Source organism: Argopecten irradians, chromosome 6 (genome assembly GCF_041381155.1).
Source record: "Argopecten irradians isolate NY chromosome 6, Ai_NY, whole genome shotgun sequence".
NCBI classification, from domain to species: domain Eukaryota; kingdom Metazoa; phylum Mollusca; class Bivalvia; order Pectinida; family Pectinidae; genus Argopecten; species Argopecten irradians.
The window spans coordinates 13,838,216-13,857,734 of NC_091139.1; the positions used below are offsets into that span (position 1 = coordinate 13,838,216).

The 19,519-nt window shown below is 38.6% G+C and overlaps 1 protein-coding gene across 3 annotated transcripts in view; it reads right to left on the reverse strand.

Moving 5' to 3' along the window:
* Positions 1 to 19,519, reverse strand: part of LOC138325061 (phosphatase and actin regulator 1-like) — a 56,746-nt gene that overhangs the window by 5,394 nt on the left and 31,833 nt on the right. For all 3 annotated transcript variants that reach the window (XM_069270434.1, XM_069270437.1, XM_069270436.1), the window contains exons 4-9: positions 11,154 to 11,330; positions 8,564 to 8,782; positions 7,512 to 7,812; positions 7,017 to 7,213; positions 6,530 to 6,686; positions 5,365 to 5,420 (exon numbers count right to left, since the gene is read on the reverse strand). In XM_069270434.1, the coding sequence (XP_069126535.1) occupies positions 5,365 to 5,420; positions 6,530 to 6,686; positions 7,017 to 7,213; positions 7,512 to 7,812; positions 8,564 to 8,782; positions 11,154 to 11,330 (1,107 nt within the window). The remainder of the gene's footprint in view (positions 1 to 5,364; positions 5,421 to 6,529; positions 6,687 to 7,016; positions 7,214 to 7,511; positions 7,813 to 8,563; positions 8,783 to 11,153; positions 11,331 to 19,519) is intronic.

Consider the following 19,519-nt stretch of genomic DNA (forward strand, 5'->3'; position numbering starts at 1 on the left):
GTTAAACCACTTTGGATAATTCCGATGAACAAGGAGGGGCTAATTGAACCTCTATTGTTCTACAGCCCACAGTCGACAGTGAATACATATTCATTAAGTGTTAGCTCACACCCGACACATCTGTGACAGGCAATTGGCCTAGTTGCCATGGAAACTTGATGGTGAAATCAGCTGACTGAATTATAAATGAATAGTTAGTCATCGTTTGACCCACAACTACCTGTGAAGTAGCTGTGCAGGGATAGTTCATTTAGATATCTTGTCTGTGTAATAATCAATAGCTATTGATCCTCCAAACTAACTGCATTACGTTAGAGTAGGAAATTATCTCTGAGGGGCCGTATGGATTTATTACAGGCATGAAAAATATTGTACAATTAAAAGTATTATTGATTCCATGTCTTAAATGATTATGATAAAATATTTATAATTCTATAGGTGTATACAATAAGTAAAAATGGTACTTACATTATACATCATTTTCATATTGTACAATTTTGATTTTGAATATTAAGGTTTACAATACAAAATTGGAAAAAAAATAGGGAAAAATGATGACTACAAAAATAATTCAAATAATCTGTAGCTAATTAGCAAAAAACAAATAAAATAAATAAATAAATAAATGAAATGGTGCTTTACATATACAGAACCAACAAAATAAATACTGGGTTCTTAAAGTGGAGAAATACAAGCAGAGCTTATGTTGTTTGTTTACCATATTTGACACTTACATAAAGCTTTTGTATCTGAAGTCTGTGTATACATAGTCCAAGTTGTAGTCAGACCTTTTATGTAAACAACTAGGAAACTGACATTTGTTAGAGAGGGATTATCTAGTCCTAGTTAATCCCTAGTGGCAATTAGTAAGGAGTATCGACTCAAAGGTTTTATCTGAATTTTGTTGTCTTAGCAATTTTGGTGATGTTTTTTTTTTTTTTTATATAACAAGAGGCCCAGAGGGCCTGTATCGCTCACCTGGTTTGTAATGCCAAGTAATGTTCTGAATACAGCTTCATTGTTTCTTTTCTGAAGGAATTTTAATATTAACCATTAAGTCCCCTATTGGGCCCCACCCCTCCTGCCCCCAGGGGGTCAGAGCCAAACTTCTGTTCTCCTTCCCCCAAGGATTTTTATGGCCAAATTTGGTCACAATCCAAGCAAAACTCTAAGACAATTAGCGATTTATAGGATTTACCTCTATTTCACATATTGGGCCCCAACCGTCCTGCCCCCAGGGGGCCAGAGCCAAAATTTATACAAGTTCTGTTCCCCTTCCCCCAAGAATGTTTGTGGCCAAATTTGGTTACATTCCATGCAGAACTATATGACTAGTAGCGATTTAAAGGATTTACCTTTATTTCCTCTATTGGACCCCGCCCCTCCTGCCCCCGGAAGATCAGAGCCAAAATTTATACAAGTTCTGTTCCCCTTCCCCCAAGGATGTTTGTGGCCAAATTTAATTACAATCCATGCAGAACTCTAGGACAAGTAGCGATTAATAGAATTTACCTCTATTTCCCCTATTGGGCCCCGCCCCTCCTGCCCCCGGGGGGTCAGAGCCAAAATTTAAACAAGTTCTGTTCCGCTTCCAACAAGGATGTTTGTGGCCAAATTTGGTTACAATTCATGTAGACCTGTATGACTAGTAGCGATTTAAAGGATTTACCTCTATTTCCCCTATTGGGCCCCGCCCCTCCTGCCTCTGGGGAATCAGAGCCAAAATTTATTCAAGTTCTGTTCCCCTTCCCCCAAGGATGTTTGTGGCTAATTTTGGTTACAATCCATGCAGAACTCTAGGACAAGTAGCGATTTAAAGGATTTACCTCTATTTCCCCTATTGGACCCCAACCGTCCTGCCCCCGGGGGGTCAGAGCCAAAATTTATACAAGTTCTGTTCTCCTACCCCCAAGGATGTTTATGGCTAATTTTGGTTACATTCCATGCAGAACTCTATGACTAGTAGCGATTTAAAGGATTTACCTCTATTTCCCATATTGGGCCCCGCCCCTCCTGCCCCCGGGGGGTCAGAGCCAAAATTTACGCAAGTTCTGTTCTCCTACCCCCAAGGATGTTTGTGGCTAATTTTGGTTACAATCCATGCAGAACTCTATGACTAGTAGCGATTTAAAGGATTTACCTCTATTTCCCCTATTGGGCCCCGCCCCTCCTGCCCCCGGGGGACCAGAGCCAAAATTTATACAAGTTCTGTTCCCCCTCCCCCAAGGATGTTTGTGGCCAAATTTGGTTACATTCCATGCAGAACTCTAGGACAAGTAGCGATTTAAAGGATTTACCTGTATTTCCCCTATTGGGCCCCGCCCCTCCTGCCCCGGGGGGTCCAGAGCCAAAATTTATACAAGTTCTGTTCCCCCTCCCCCAAGGATGTTTGTGGCCAAATTTGGTTACATTCCATGCAGAACTCTAGGACAAGTAGCGATTTAAAGGATTTACCTCTATTTCCCCTATTGGGCCCCGCCCCTCCTGCCCCCGGGGGGTCAGAGCCAAAATTTATACAAGTTCTGTTCCCCCTCCCCCAAGGATGTTTGTGGCCAAATTTGGTTACATTCCATGCAGAACTCTAGGACAAGTAGCGATTTAAAGGATTTACCTCTATTTCCCCTATTGGGCCCCACCCCTCCTGCCCCCGAGGGGTCAGAGCCAAAATTTATACAAGTTCTGTTCCCCCTCCCCCAAGGATGTTTGTGGCCAAATTTGGTTACATTCCATGCAGAACTCTAGGACAAGTAGCGATTTAAAGGATTTACCTCTATTTCCCCTATTGGGCCCCACCCCTCCTGCCCCCGAGGGGTCAGAGCCAAAATTTATACAAGTTCTGTTCCCCCTCCCCCAAGGATGTATGTGGCTAATTTTGGTTACAATCCATGCAGAACTCTATGACTAGTAGCGATTTAAAGGATTTACCTCTATTTCCCCTATTGGGCCCCGCCCCTCCTGCCCCCAGGGGACCAGAGCCAAAATTTATACAAGTTCTGTTCCCCCTCCCCCAAGGATGTTTGTGGCCAAATTTGGTTACAATCCATGCAGAACTCTATGACTAGTAGCGATTTAAAGGAAATGTTGACGGACGGACGGACGGACGGACGACGGACGGACGGACGGACGACGGACGCCGCGCCATGACATAAGCTCACCGGCCCTTCGGGCCAGGTGAGCTAAAAATGGTTCTATTGTGATCAGCAACTTTCCACCCACCAAATGCTGTTATTTCGTTACCATGGCATCAGCTGTTATAAACATATTTTTATATACATATTTAATATGGAACAATAAATTTTGATGAAAACTGGCTCATAGAAACAGCTGTTGTCATCTTCTTTTTTTTTTCTTTTTTTTTAGAAAAAGGTACTAGACCCTATTGCACATCTGTAGAACCAGGTTTATTACTAAAAGCAATTTCAAAACAATTTAACTGAAACAAAACGAGGATGGAAAGAGAAATGATTACAGGGTATCAGGGATGCCATGCTATAATAACTGGATCATTTGAAATTAATTCTTAGTTGAAACATTTGCAGTAAAAGCTATAACTCATTTTTATTGGTATTCAGGCGATTGTTGTAAGAAAATTCCTGGCATGCTGCTTGAGCACTTAATGTCAACTCAGACATAACACATTCAAACAGTTCAGCAGATGATATATCAGGAACCAGGATACCTAATCATATCCAGGTATTTATACACGCCAAGTATATATACACAATTTACATCAACTGTCAGTATTACTTCATATTATGACAGAAACAAAAAATATTTTAATCAAAATGCATTCATCAACACAAATGTGAGTTTTGTTGATTCTAAAAAAATATTTCATTTTACTTAAAGTTAACTTTCATAGATTTTTAACTATTTCTTAAATCCTGATCAAAGTGAAACATATTTTTTTTTTCAAAACTCATTTTCTGTTTTAAAAAAAAAATCCAAATTATGAAAATCTGACCCACAAAAATAACTGACTGTGCAGAAATTAATCACATTTTTAGCACATTTGTAATAATTTTGTCAATTTGATAATTCCCTCCCCTTAGAGTACTTGATCTCTTCTAATAATTCTTTTGTCCATATCATTGTAAAATTTAACAACACAAGATTAAGACCACTATTTCTGTTAATGCTATCCCTTTACCGATGGAGATTTCTGACTAAACATTTTGATGGAGATTTCTGACTAAACATTTTGATGGAGATTTCTGACGAAACATTTTCAGTATGTCCAGCTCACTATAAACCAATCAATAATATGGACCATATATTACTGATTGGTTATCCTCAGGGGAACTGGTTTCGATGTATATACCATAGTAATATAAACAGGAGCTATCACAGTACCAGTACTGTTAATTTGTGTCCAGCAAGAAGAATCCATCTCTACTGTATAATTTCAAACATTTTTCCTTTTTCTGAAGTGCCCCTTTAACAAACTTTGGCACTGTGCTTGGATTATACAATGATCTACCCAAAATTCCTGTTTAAAGCATATGCATCACAATTTATTACAGTCTGTATTCAGTAATTTAAATTTACTTGAACATTTACTTAAGATTTCTGCTTTAAAAAAATTAGATTAGCCTTAATTTTGGTCTATCTTCACACATGATAAAATACTATAGGCAATACTGTAAGTTTAAAGGTAACATAAGAATCCATTAGAAGGGTGAACTCCCTTATGAGGAGTAGGACGGATACTCCTTCCTTAAAGTCATTACGTTTAGAGATCTTTCGGGAGGAATATCCCTATCCTGTATAGACAGCATGTGAAAGATGATTTCTCTCTCATATCACTTTTTTAATTTAACATTACCATATTCGACCCAATAAGCGCTCCTCCCCTTTTGAGGCCTCAATTCAATTTGCCGGGCATAATAAAGACCAAAACTGTAAAGGTTTTCAATAATTTTGTCTTATTAAGCACCTTTTCATTTTCATTTTTGAATATGGTATTTGTAGTTAATAAAGATTGCTGTTAACTCCCAGTTAAGTCATATAAGGCATTATTTTTAATGAAGTCACAATGTAGCAATTATCATCGTTATATCCCTGTGTAATTCTTACCCAGGAACTTGTGCAATAAACATGTATTCAGCAGTGGTTCATTGACAGGCCTATTTCTTACAGGAAGATACGAGAGAGAGCATGCTGAAGTCTAACTGATATCTGACTCTACTGAACTGTATGTTACAATATAATTAAATACCCGGTACTGGTGTGCAAATAACAACCCATCATTTAATGAAAAGTTTTAACTATGGAAAATTCAACAAAACTAATCAATATGAAAATTTCCTTCTGTATATTTGAAGGTAAATCTTGATAATTTATGTAATGTAAAACTGTACTTACTATGTAAAATGTTTCTTTGCAGTAATTCATCCTGGGTAGGCCGTAAGCTCAGCCGTCTGTGGACAGAAAACGGACAGTAACATCATTTAAACTCTATCTCAAGCATCTATCTCAAGCATAATATTGTTACAGAAATTCTCAATGTTCCGATACAAATTCTAATGTATCATTCTCGATTACTTGATGAAACAAAGATCAAAATACATCTTTGTAATAACTTAAATTTATTTACATGATTAAAACCAATACATTTTTTTTATTTTGAAGTGAATAGTCAGATAAAGGAAGGCTAAAGTCAGTAAAAATGGTGTTAATATACTCCATCTTCTCAAAATCGTTCTTCATGTGAAGAAAGGTAATTTATATCATAGAAATCCTAGCGCGCCTCTCGGCTTACTATGTCCATGTTGACATTTACATGCAGCCTCGCTTTCAAAGAGTTATTTTTAAAAATGTGCTAAATTTACACGTGGCTTTTCAATAATTTCTTTGGTCTAAATTGGACAATGTAAGCAGAACTGGAGTGTCGTTTTGATATATAAGGACTTTTGGAAGGCCAATGAATGCATTAATACTGGTTTTCTTTGCCCAACTATTCACTTGAATTACTTGGTGTTGATTATTTTTGCTGGCTTGTTATTCTATTATTACTACTTCTGTTTAGCCAAATATTTATGCTGATAAAAAGAAGTCGTGATTCTACGGAAAAATGAGACAATTAAATTTAAAAGATTTTAAATTTTCCTAGTCTGTATTACAGAGTATATACGAGAAAACCATTTCTCAATATTTCGCAAATGAAATTTTCGTCAACATAGCAATGTCCAACAAAATTGAGAAAATAACGGGGTATATGGTATCTTTTATTTATTTGTTGGTAATGATTTTTCTTCTGTTGTTTGTTTTTGTCATATTTAATTCTTCTTGAGGATTGTATTGTGTAAAATTTCAGGTCATACCCATAATAATCAGGAAAATGGAGATGATATTTTCACACACATAAACAATTAAGACCCTGGCTAATTTTTGCTTTGATAGAATTATGAGAATGAGGAGAATAAGTTATTAAACTAAATTACTGATTAATTCGAAATATGAAAAAATTGTGGAGATGTAAGTTTTGTCTATCAAAGACAGAATGATGCTGGTAAACCCAATTACTGACCTTGTTAATTTGTGTCCTATGTTGGATCTTTGCACCTGTTTCTCATCTTCAGTCTCAGAAGGTATAATATTTTTCTCCATCAAGTCGTGATGTGACGGGCGATTACTTAAAAACCTAGCTAAACTATCCTGTCTTGCTACTTTTGCTGCTAAAGAACCTGGCAAGAGAAGAAAACAAGAGTTATTTCCCTTTATCCACTATACTACTAGGTATAATACATGTATTTATTTGTTAAACTAGAGGAATTTATTTTGAAGAGTTTTTGGTTTTGAAAAGAAAATGTGATCTGAAACATCAAAGGAGATTTTCAATTGATTGAATAATCTTCACTCCAAAAAATATAAAAATCAATTCAGCCAATTTCTATTCCAGGCAGAAACACAAACAGTCTAATTTTACTATTTGATAGTTATCGTGACGTATGTAATACACAGAATATTTTAGCTTATAAATTTCTCATGATTTAGTGAGTGTTATCTCCCCTTACTTGTTTCCATCTCGTCCTCATCGTCGTCGCGATACTTGATTTCCTCGTCGTCGGATGATGAGTCGTCGTAGGACTGTTGAGGTGTGGAGGAGTTGGGGGTGTTTTGGAAAGACACTGGTGAGGGTACTACTGGCATTGATACAGGGATTGGGGTATTCTCTTTATCACTGTCGCCGCTTGCCGGCGTGGGAACGTGTCTATAATAGAATACACAACATACAACATGTGTCTATAAACTAGTTTCATTTAAGCGCATCTCATACACTTAGAATTGCATTTTTTTATATATATGTTCGAAAGTGAAGTGCAACACTTGGAGAACTGTTTTGAATAATGAATGTATGTATGAAAGCCGTAATAAATACAACATTCTAATATTTCTTTCAGAAATGACTGAGCAAAATCTAGAATAGGTAAATCTTTTATCCAATCAATACAGAATCAAGAATACTTAACATCATATAACTAACAGCTGATTTCTGTCTCCATACTTACACAAATCCTGCCCTAAGGCGGGGCCTGCCTATATTACTAGACAGAGGCGTGGCCAGCGGTGAAGGCTTCGGAAGCGGATCCTTCACATTATTGGTCACACTAGGGGTACTGCTGTTGTCTATTTGCGAGGGAGTGTTCAGCTCTGTTTCAGGAACACCATCATTAAGCTCAAATCTCGACTTCAAAGCACTTTTTTTAGGCTGTTTATTCAGATCAGGCTCAGAGGCAGGGACCTGCTCAAAGCCAGGATTGAGATTTGTGTCTATTTCAGGCTTCTCTGGCTCTGATACATCCAGGTCACCTGTGGGAAGGACAGAGGTCAAGGTCAAACGTTAACTCAATGGGACCATGGTAATTTTTATAGAAAACTTATTGAGGCTTTGAGTAATACAAGTTTAAAGGCCCACTACCTTTCCGAAACGGCTTTTAATTTTTAAAATGGGATTGTAAAACGAGATCGATAATTGTGTAGAGTCGCAAAAGTTATTAAATTATCGTTAATACTATACTCATCATCATCTCATGAACAAAATAATTAAAATAAATAAAATGTTAATTTTCATAACGCGGGTCGTCTTATGTTTCCCGCCGTCGTCCTAATTACCGCGCGGTAGTTGAATACTACTGCGCCAGACGACAAAACAGCGAAATGAATTTTCCACAGTTTTCATATATTACGCAGGAAATCTTGCATATGTTTAGTGTTGTAACCTCATCTTAGGCCACCGGCATGTATTTTCTTACGTTATTAATGTTTTTAAGAAACCTATAAAATTTGCTCCAGAAAGGTTGTGGGCCTTTAAGTTAGAAGAGGTTTTGCTTGTTTGTCACATGTATACAAATGTAAATATCAGATCCATGCTTTAATTGTTACAGTCAGAGAGGTATGATTTTGGAGTAATGGAGCGGTAATCATAGTAAAGGTCAGTATATTACCGACTTCAGAAGTTCAAATCACAGTTTTTGCTATCAAATTAAAATGTATATACATGCACAATTTATTTATTCCATAGTAAGCTGACAGGTCTCGCTCCTGATAAATAAATACTTACTCAGATCCTCCTCGTCATCATCGTCCTTGTCATCAGTGGGGAGATGATTGTCTGTGATCACATGTTCCTCAGCAGCAAACTTGACCGTGGTGGGCTGTGGTGTGACCTCCACGTCCATAGCTAAGGAAGGTCTGGGGGCGGGGATGGGTGGCTCCTGAGGTACTGGTGTGGAAGCAGCAGCGGGTATAATCATCGGCCTGGCATTGGCTGTAGTTAGTACTGTAACATACAGGTAAAGGTAACAGGTGAGAATAGATATATACAACAGGTGAGATTAGATATATAGGTAACAGGTGAGAATATATATATACAACAAGTGAGAATAGATATATACAACAGGTGAGATTAGATATATAGGTAACAGGTGAGAATATATATATACAACAAGTGAGAATAGATATATAGGTAACAGGTGAGAGATATATAGGTAACAGGTGAGAATAGATATATAGGTAACAGGTGAGAATAGAAATATAGGTAACAGGTGAGAATAGATATATAGGTAACAGGTGAGAATAGATATATAGGTAACAGGTGAGAATAGATATATAGGTAATAGATGAGAATAGATTTATACAACAGGTGAGAATAGATATATACAACAGGTGATAATAGATATATAGGTTACAGGTGAGAATAGATTTATAGGTAACAGGTGAGAATAGATATATATAGGTAACAGGTGAGAATAGATATATAGGTAACAGGTGAGAATAGATATATAGGTAACAGATGAGAAAACAATACCACTGATATGTGTATGAATGATTCAGGTGATTATATTTTCCAGACTTTTTTCCATTATACAGCTTTTTATGATAGATGTCAACTACCAATGGAGAAATTAGTAACAAGAGTGTAAAAGGTTTTGGTTTTATTAGTTTAATGCCATTAATAGCCAGGGTCATGTACGGACGTGCCTGGTTTGTTGGAGGAGGAAAGACGGAGTACCTGAAGAAAAACCACTGACCAGCGGTCAGTATCTGGCAACTGCCCCACATGGGATTCAAACTTGCAACCCAGAGGTGGAAAGCTTATGGTAATATGTCAGGGCATCTTAACCACCCGGGAACCGCGTCCCCATGTGTGTAAGAGGTAGAAAAGACTGCTGGACAGTTTTCTGGTTGGTATAATGATCTCACTTGAAGAAGTAAATAAGATTTGTTTACTGCTTCAGCCCAATATGGTGACTTAGCCTAGGAAAGGTGAACGTGATGTTATTTGAGTGAGATTAGCCTCAACTTCTAATGAACATGATGCCATACCTTGGTGAGACTGAAAGACATCAACACCATGAGGTAGGATTATTGTACTTAAATGACATCATTTTACTATCTTGAAACTCACTTACGACAGAGGCTTGACTCCAATTTGTTGACTGAGCTCTACTAAATCCTCAAGAACACCTAGTGCTATTCTCCTACTACATATAGTAGAAATGTGTTTCCATTGTATTACTGACTCTGAGTTAGGGCAGTAACAGGATAGAGAAAACACCAACAGGTGTCACTACTAGGTATACACACATGGTAGTTAGGGCACCTGGTGAGACCAGAGCTTCTGGAAACAATCCAAACAAGCACCACCACATCCAAACACAACCAGACTTCAATAGTAGTAAACATTCTGACATTTCAGATGTAGTCAGATGTTGTCCAGATTTTCCAAGGAAATGTGAAGAACTTCTGTGATTTCGTGAACTTATACAGAATTCTGTAACTTTGGAACCATGTTCTGCTGAATTCTGTGTAGAAATTTTCTATGAACATAAGTAAATTTTTGTGACCTGGTACTGTACAGACTTTTGAAAGTTCTGTGTAAAGAGTGCTTTGAGACCTTGTGCATAACTTGTTTGACCTTGTAAAGGCTCTGTATGACCTTGAACAGGTACAAAAATTCTGTGTATTTAGAGTACTCTAAAAACACATTAGTAAATAAAGGGGAGGTAACTGACAGTATCTACATTCCTTTCTATCACAACATGACATACAGACTCTGACTGTTGGCAAGTTGTCCTATGTAATATATGTCTTTTTACATTCCACACCACAAAATACATGTGTAACATGCCTACAGAAATACATAACACATACTACAGGAATAAATGTTTCTATAACCTAATATCAGGTGTACTCAACTAGTTTGAGTATACTGCTGTGTGTACCTATAGCTACGTGGGGTACTAGTTCGAGTACTGATGGGTGTACTTAACCGGGGTACTTGTACTTGTTTGAGTACTGATGGGTTTACCTACCTGGGGTACTTGTTTGAGTACTGATGGGTTTACCTACCTGGGGTACTAGTTCGAGTACTGATGGGTGTACTTAACCGGGGTACTTGTTGTTTGAGTACTGATGGGTGTACCTACCCGGGGTACTTGTTTGAGTACTGATGGGTTTACCTACCTGGGGTACTTGTTTGAGTACTGATGGGTTTACCTACCTGGGGTACTTGTTTGAGTACTGATGGGTTTACCTACCTGGGGTACTTGTTTGAGTACTGATGGGTGTACCTACCTGGGGTACTTGTTTGAGTACTGATGGGTGTACCTACCTGGGGTACTTGTTTGAGTACTGATGGGTGTACCTACCTGGGGTACTTGTTTGAGTACTGATGGGTGTAATTTGTGCCTGTGTTGTTATCGTGGTAGATTCTGTAACCTCCGGACCTGATACTTGTTCCTCCTGCTCCTTGACCTCTGACTCGGGTGGGTCTGTACTCGATTCCTCAGATTGATCCTCCACCTCCCCACTCTCCTTAACAGCTTCTGTTATAAACAAACAAACACTCACTGTAGTCAATAATTACATGTATCATTGATGATAATCACATGTCGCTGCTTCTAAAATCAAAATGATCTGCTATAGGGGCTGTCCAGGAATACTTGTTAACTCCTTATTTTAAAGTCTGTTTTCATGGTCAAAAGTATATATATTGGATAAACAGCTCCATAATCATCTTCATGTATTAATTCTGTGTTTAGAAAGCATAACTAGATCTCTTCTTTGGAGCAAACCCAGTGAAGCCAGGAACTAATCATCAATACATTTTCCTATTAAATGACAGAGAGCTCAGTTAATCTAGGAAAGAAGGTTTATATATAAATACATCCTTCCTTCTACACTGGCGGTAAACCCAGGCAATCCAGTTGTGAACCCAGGCAACCCAGAAATTACACAGAAATACATTTCTCCTGTTAGATTTCAGAGAACTTGGTTAATCCAGAGATTATACATAAACACACCTTACCTATGAACAGACAAAGTACTCCAACATGTACATCAACATCAGCAGTAGAGAAATCCTCCCACCCTAATACCTTACTGTAGACATGATAATAACAGCAAGGAGATCTTCCCCCACTCTATACCTAAGACATATCCAAATAACTGCCCCGAGATCTCCCCAACCCCCCACTCTATACCTAAAACACATCCTAATAATAGCCCCGAAATTTCCCCCACCCCCCACTATTTACCTAAGAATACATCCTAATAACAGCTCCGAAATTTCCCCCACCCCCCACTCTCTACCTAAGACACATCCTAATAAAAGCCCCAAAATTTCCCCCACCCCCCACTCTCTACCTAAGACACATCCTAATAACAGCCCTGAAATTTCCCCCACCCCCCTCTCTCTACCTAAGACATATCCTAATAACCGCCCCGAAATTTCCCCCACCCTCCACTCTCTACCAAAGACACATCCTAATAACAGCCCCGAAATTTCCCCCACCCCCCACTCTCTACCTAAGACACATCCTAATAACAGCCCTGAAATTTCCCCCACCCCCTACTCTCTACCTAAGACATATCCTAATAACAGCCCCGAAATTTTCCCCAATCCCCCACTCTCTGCCTAAGACATATCCTAATAACAGCCCCGAAATTTTCCCCAACCCCCCACTCTCTGCCTAAGACATATCCTAATAACAACCCCGAGATCTCCCCCACCCTCCAATCTCTACTTCTGACATATCCTAATAACAACCCCGAGATCTCCCCCACCCCCCAATCTCTATCTAAGACACTTCCTAAAACTGCCCCGAGATTTCCCTCCCCCCCCTACCTAAGACAACCTAATAACAGCCCTGAGATTTCCCCTCCCCCCTACCTAAGACATCCTAATTACAGCCCTGTGATCTCCTCCCCCGCCCCCTACCTAAGACATCCAGTTTCAGCTCTGAGACAGCTTTACTGTACAAACCGTACCCATGTTGACACAGCTCTGTACCACTGCCAAACACACCACCATTACATGACTTCCTGGTAATTAACAGTCGTCCTTAGGAATATAATTATTTATTTATTACACTCATTTCCTGTACATCTATTCTATCAAGTTGGAAATAACTGTATGTGTCACAATGCAAGAGTTAAGCTAAGTGTAGGTTTGTGTGTAAACTGTAAGGTTTTTCTTGCATAATATTCTGTATTTGCATATTACAGTGTTATCTAACCTTGTGGGTAGGTATTGATAGTTGATCTGTTAGCAAGCGTAACATTACAAAATAATGACGTCACAATGGATACCTACCCAGAGAAGTAACTCTGTAATATGCAAAAATGGAATATATAACTTCTTGGCAAATAAATGTTTCAACTGGCCAGCTGAACTTTTTAGAACCTTCCTCCATGAACACACAGTATGAAATTCTACAAGATTACAAAACATAAGACTGATACCTGATACATTACCAAGGTATACAGTCATCGCGCAAGATTAAATAGCTTCAGAATATCTATGGCATAATGGTTTTTACCAATGATTGTAGATTTAAACTTCAACAGTTGGACACATCCCAAACATAATTTTGACCGATTGTCATGATTGGACACAAACTTGGACAATGTTCAACATTGTTGACAGCCATGTTCCCTAACTAATAATTTTGACAGCCATGTCCCCTAACTAATGTTGTTTGACAGTATTGTTTTGATAACTAATGTTGTTGATGAGCCATGTCCGCCCGTAACTAACTGACAGCCAGTCCCACTAACTAACTTTGTTGACAGCCATGTCCCTCTAACTAATGCTGTAGGACAGCTATGTCCTCTAACTAATGATGTTGACAGTCATGTCCCCTTAACTAATGTTGTTGACAGCCATGTCCCCTAACTAGATGTTGTTGACAGTCATGTCTCCTAACTATAATGTTGACAGCCATGTCCCCTAACTAAATGCATGTTGACAGCCATGTCCCCTAACTAGTTGTTGTTGACAGCCATGTTACCCCGTGACTAATTTTGTTGACAGTCATGTCCCTGAACCTAATGTTGTTGACAGCCCATGTCCACTAACTAATGTTGTTGACAGCCATGTCCCATAACTATTGGTGTTGTTGTTGAGCCACATGAGTCATGTCCCCTAACTAGTGTGTGTTTGACAGTCATGACACCCCTAACTAATGATGTTGACAGCCATGTCCCCTAACTATGTTGTTGACAGCCATGTCCCCCTAACTATGTTGTTGACAGCCATGTCCCCCTAACTAATGTTGTTGACAGTCATGTCCCCTAACTAATGTTGTTGACAGTCATGTCCCCTAACTTAATGTTGTTGACAGTCATGTCCCCTAACTAATGTGTTGTTGACAGCCATGTCCCCTAACTAATGTTGTTGACAGTCATGTCCCCTAACTAATGTTGTTGACAGTCATGTCCCCTAACTAATGTTGTTGACAGCAGTCATGTCCCCTAAATGTCATGTTGACAGCCATGTCCCCTAACTAATGTTGTTTTAACAACTAGTGTTGTTGACAGTCATGTCTCCTAACTTATATTGTTGACAGCCATGTCCCCTAACTAATGCTGTTGACAGCCATGTCCCCTAACTAGTGTTGTTGACAGCCATGTCCCCTGACTAATGTTGTTGACAGTCATGATCCCTAACTAATGTTGTTGTGCACAGCCATGTCCCCTAACTAATGTTGTTGACAGCCATGTCCCCTAACTTAATGATTTTGACAGTCATGTCCCCTAACTAATGTTGTTGACAGTCATGTCCCCTAACTTATGTTGTTGACAGTCATGTCCCCTAACTAGTGTGTTGTTGACAGCCATGTCCCCTAACTTGTTGTTGACAGCCTGTGTCCCCTAACTAATGTTGTTGACAGTCATGTCCCCTAACTATGTTGTTGACAGTCATGTCCCCTAACTTATGTTGTTGACAGCCATGTCCCCTAACTTATGTTGTTGACCCTCATGTCCCCTAACTTATGTTGTTGACAGCCATGTCCCCTAACTAATGTTGTTGACAGTCATGTCCCCTAACTAATGTTGTTGACAGTCATGTCCCCTAACTTATGTTGTTGACATGTCCATGTCCCCTAACTTATGTTGTTGACAGCCATGTCCCTAACTAATGTTGTTGACAGCCATGTCCCCTAACTAATGTTGTTGACAGCCATGTCCCCTAACTAATGTTGTTGACAGCCATGTCCCCTAACTTATGTTGTTGACAGCCATGTCCCCTAACTATGTTGTTTGACAGTCATGTCCCCTAACTAATGTTGTTGACAGCCTTGTCCCCTAACTTATGTTGTTGACAGCCATGTCCCCTAACTAATGTTGTTGACAGCCATGTCCCCTAACTTAATGTTGTTGACAGTCATGTCCCCTAACTAATGTTGTTGACAGTCATGTCCCTAACTTATGTTGTTGACAGCCATGTCCCCTAACTAATGTTGTTGACAGCCATGTCCCATAACTAGTGTTGTTGACAGTCATGTCCCCTAACTAGTGTTGTTGACAGTCATGTCTCCTAACTTATATTGTTGACAGCCATGTCCCCTAACTAATGTTGTTGACAGCCATGTCCCCTAACTTATTGTATGTTGACAGTCATGTCCTCTAACTAATGATGTTGACAGTCATGTCCCCTAACTAATGTTGTTGACAGCCATGTCCCCTAACTAGTGTTGTTGACAGTCATGTCCCCTAACTAATGTTGTTGACAGCCATGTCCCCTAACTAATGTTGTTGACAGCCATGTCCCCTAACTAATGTTGTTGACAGCCATGTCCCCTAACTAGTGTTGTTGACAGTCATGTCCCCTAACTAACTTTGTTGACAGCCATGTCCCCTAACTAATGTTGTTGACAGCCATGTCCCCTAACTAATGTTGTTGACAGCCATGTCCCCTAACTAATTGTTGTTGACAGCCATGTCCCTAACTAATGTTGTTGACAGCCATGTCCCCTAACTAATGTTGTTTGACAGTCATGTCCCCTAACTAATGATGTTGACAGCCATGTCCCCTAACTAATGTTGTTGACAGCCATGTCCCCTAACTAATGTTGTTGACAGCCATGTCCACTAACTAATGTTGTTGACAGCCATGTCCCCTAACTAGTGTTGTTGACAGCCATGTCCCCTAACTAATGTTGTTGACAGTCATGATCCCTAACTAATGTTGTTGACAGCCATGTCCACTAACTAATGTTGTTGACAGCCATGTCCCCTAACTAATGTTGTTGACAGCCATGTCCCCTAACTAATGTTGTTGACAGCCATGTCCCCTAACTAATGTTGTTGACAGCCATGTCCCCTAACTAATGTTGTTGACAGTCATGTCCCCTAACTAATGTTGTTGACAGTCATGTCCCCTAACTAATGTTGTTGACAGCCATGTCCCCTAACTAATGTTGTTGACAGTCATGTCCCCTAACTAATGTTGTTGACAGTCATGTCCCCTAACTAATGATGTTGACAGCCATGTCCCCTAACTAATGTCCCACCTCTATCTTGATTAGTTGTCTGCCTTTAAGATTAACATGTGATGTATCTGCAGTCCAATGCACCAGCCACAATGTGCTATTCTAGTGAATCAATGTATTACTCATCTTGGAAGGTGTGTGTATTTCGCTGTAGCAGCTACCAGGAAAACATCAGTTCATTGTGCTGCATTGTTTCCATCTGATTGACACACACGTACAATCAGCTAATTACCAATGGCACTCTGATTCATACATCTTACAGATCATATTTACAAGAGATGGAGGCTAGACTTCTGCCACCATGTCTGTCTGTAGTTGTAACTTCCCTGTTATAACGGTACCTTGTACAATGGTCAGTGACATCACTGCTGGACATCCAATTAACATTATGCTATCATCAGAAATACAAGATATCATAGCTGAAAATCACATAAAAAAATTCTGATACATACAGAATTTCTGACATAAACTAGATGTTTCATACAAAATACACATTTGTAACTTGATACTAACGATATCAATACTTGACACTTACAATTTTCCACTTTTGTCTAAAATAGGGACACAAGCATTGACACTTAGAAGAAGGACAACAATTACAATCATTGACACCTACAATACTGACAATTTACATTAACTACCTGAAGTTCAAGGTCAAGTAAACTTTTTTATGGTTGGTACAAACATAAAACCTTTAAAATCAGAATACTTGAACGTTAAAATCAAAATATTGACTGTTACAATATAAATAGTTGACCATACAATCTGAATGCTTGACCATAGAATTTGATAACTTGACCATTAAAATATGAATACTTTGGCCATGTAATCTGAATGCTTGACTAACAATATGAATACTTTAAAATACAATATGAATCCTTGACCATACTTGACCATTACAATCTGAATATTTGACCCTGCAATCTGAATATTTGACCCTGCAATCTGAATACTTTGACCATTATGATAGGAATACTTGACCGTTACAATCTTAATACTTGACCATACATACAATATCAATACTTGACCATTACAATATGAATACTTTGACCGCTACAATATGAATACTTTGACCATTATGATAGGAATACTTGACCCTTACAGTATGACTACTTGATAATTACAATCTGCATACTACACTCTTACAATCTGAGATCTATGAACATACAATATGGACACCTGCTTGTAAATTTCTGGCTACAAAAATACTACAATAAGAGCCTATAGGTTACCGTACACAACAGAGAGCCTTAGTGTTGTTGTTGTATTATAAGTTTACCACAAAAAGGTCAGAACCAGATACAGAGCACTTGTAGGTCAGCAGCTATCATCATTACAGAAGACAGATTTTAAGTCTATCATTACTATGATTGGTTGAGACCGTTCAGTGACAATAATACTTACAGACTGTCGAGTGTACTGGAGACTCCTGCCACCACACTAAGTACTAGAGCAGTAATGTCGGTGAGGAGACAGGAAGAGATTCTGTGATGACATCATAGTAATGTACCTGAGCGCCCTGATTCCAGCCTGTTCCTCCTCCTCCTTATAACAATAGATCCAATCTACCAGACTCACCCACAGCCAAATCCAGGCCTAAAATCTCTCTCTCTTTATCCCACGACAAATATCTCTCTCCTTATCCTACGACTAAAGTCTCTCCTTATCCTTGCTTTTCTATGCTCCATACACACAGTTACCAATGTCAAATTAAACCCACCACATAATGTTTAGCGGCAGAATCAGTCAGGCAGATGAAGAGAAATCGAGCTAGGTTCACAAGGAGTAAAGCTCTTTACATTCATGCACCACCTTTTGCAAAAGTGTACTAGTAAACTTTTGTTCAGTAATTCGCCAGTTTTACCATGGCACCCACTAATGATGGATGTTTCAGGCCTCCAATGCTTTATTTACACTAATACAAACAAAATGTCTGCAGCTACCATGGAAACCAAGCTGTAATACGGCTGCTCTGTCTAGGTATTACAAAATGTGTGTTACCAAATTACTGAGTACAGGCTGTTTACATTTTTCCATGTCAGCTTTATATCTCCTCAGATCTCGGGCAGATATTGTAGATATAAGATCTCATATTAATGTACCATATCTGTTTAATAATTCCATGTCACTTTCAGATGTTTTGTAAGATGAATGGATAAGTTGCAGTGTTCTTTTAAATTTGTAGACAAATTTAATGATCTCAAATGCATTGTTAACCGATATATTTAAGTATCATTTGTATAAAGTTTGCAATAGTTTCACCGGTTTGTACAATATAATGTCTTATTCTTATGGTGTCTATAACAATGATTTGAACTGTTTTGATAGATTGTAATTATTATTCTAATGACTAATCCCATTTAGTGACTTATTTTGAAGGAATCTACAATATGTGTTGGCTTATTTTGATGGCATTAAACAATGTGCTGACATGCTTCAATGGTATCTACAATGTGTGATGTGGTTACTACGTACAAAATGTGTGAACTACTGTGTCTACTTACTGCCACTCAGCTCCCAATAAATACCGAATATAAAATATATAATATATATATATCATAAAACACCATTTTCACATCAAAGAAACCATAACGATGTTAGATACAAAAACCTCCTGTACCCATCCCCTACCCAGGTCAATCTGTTGTTTACCAAATCTTGTGAGGAGTAATTGGGAACAGGTAAGGCTGGCGCACCGCCAGACTCTGTAATCAACTTATCAGGCCACATTATCATCTCAAATATCATTGGCAACATAGTCTCAAAAATCAAAATCTCTAGTTGAAAATTTTGGTCTACTTAGTGTTTTGATTGACCTTGATGTAATCACATTAACCTTACTATGTATAAAACAATAGCCCATCAATTACCAAAGGTTTAAGACCAAACAGACTCTTGGTCTATCATATTTTACTGACCTCTTTGTCCAAAGTAACCTTGCTGACTAGTCTTTGTCCACAGTGACCTTAGTAATGATCTCTTTGTCCACAGTGACCTTAGTAATGATCTCTTTGTCCACAACGACCTTACCAGTTTTCATCCACAACAAAAATTGGGCTCTTTAATTTTGTCTGACCTTACTGACCTTTTTTGTTCACAATGACCTTACTGAACTTTTTTGTTCACAATGACCTTACTTACAACCACTTTAATCACAATGACCTTACCTCTTTGTCAAAACTGGCCTTAACGACCTCTTTGTCCAAAGTGACCTTATTAACCTTTGTCTAAAACAACTT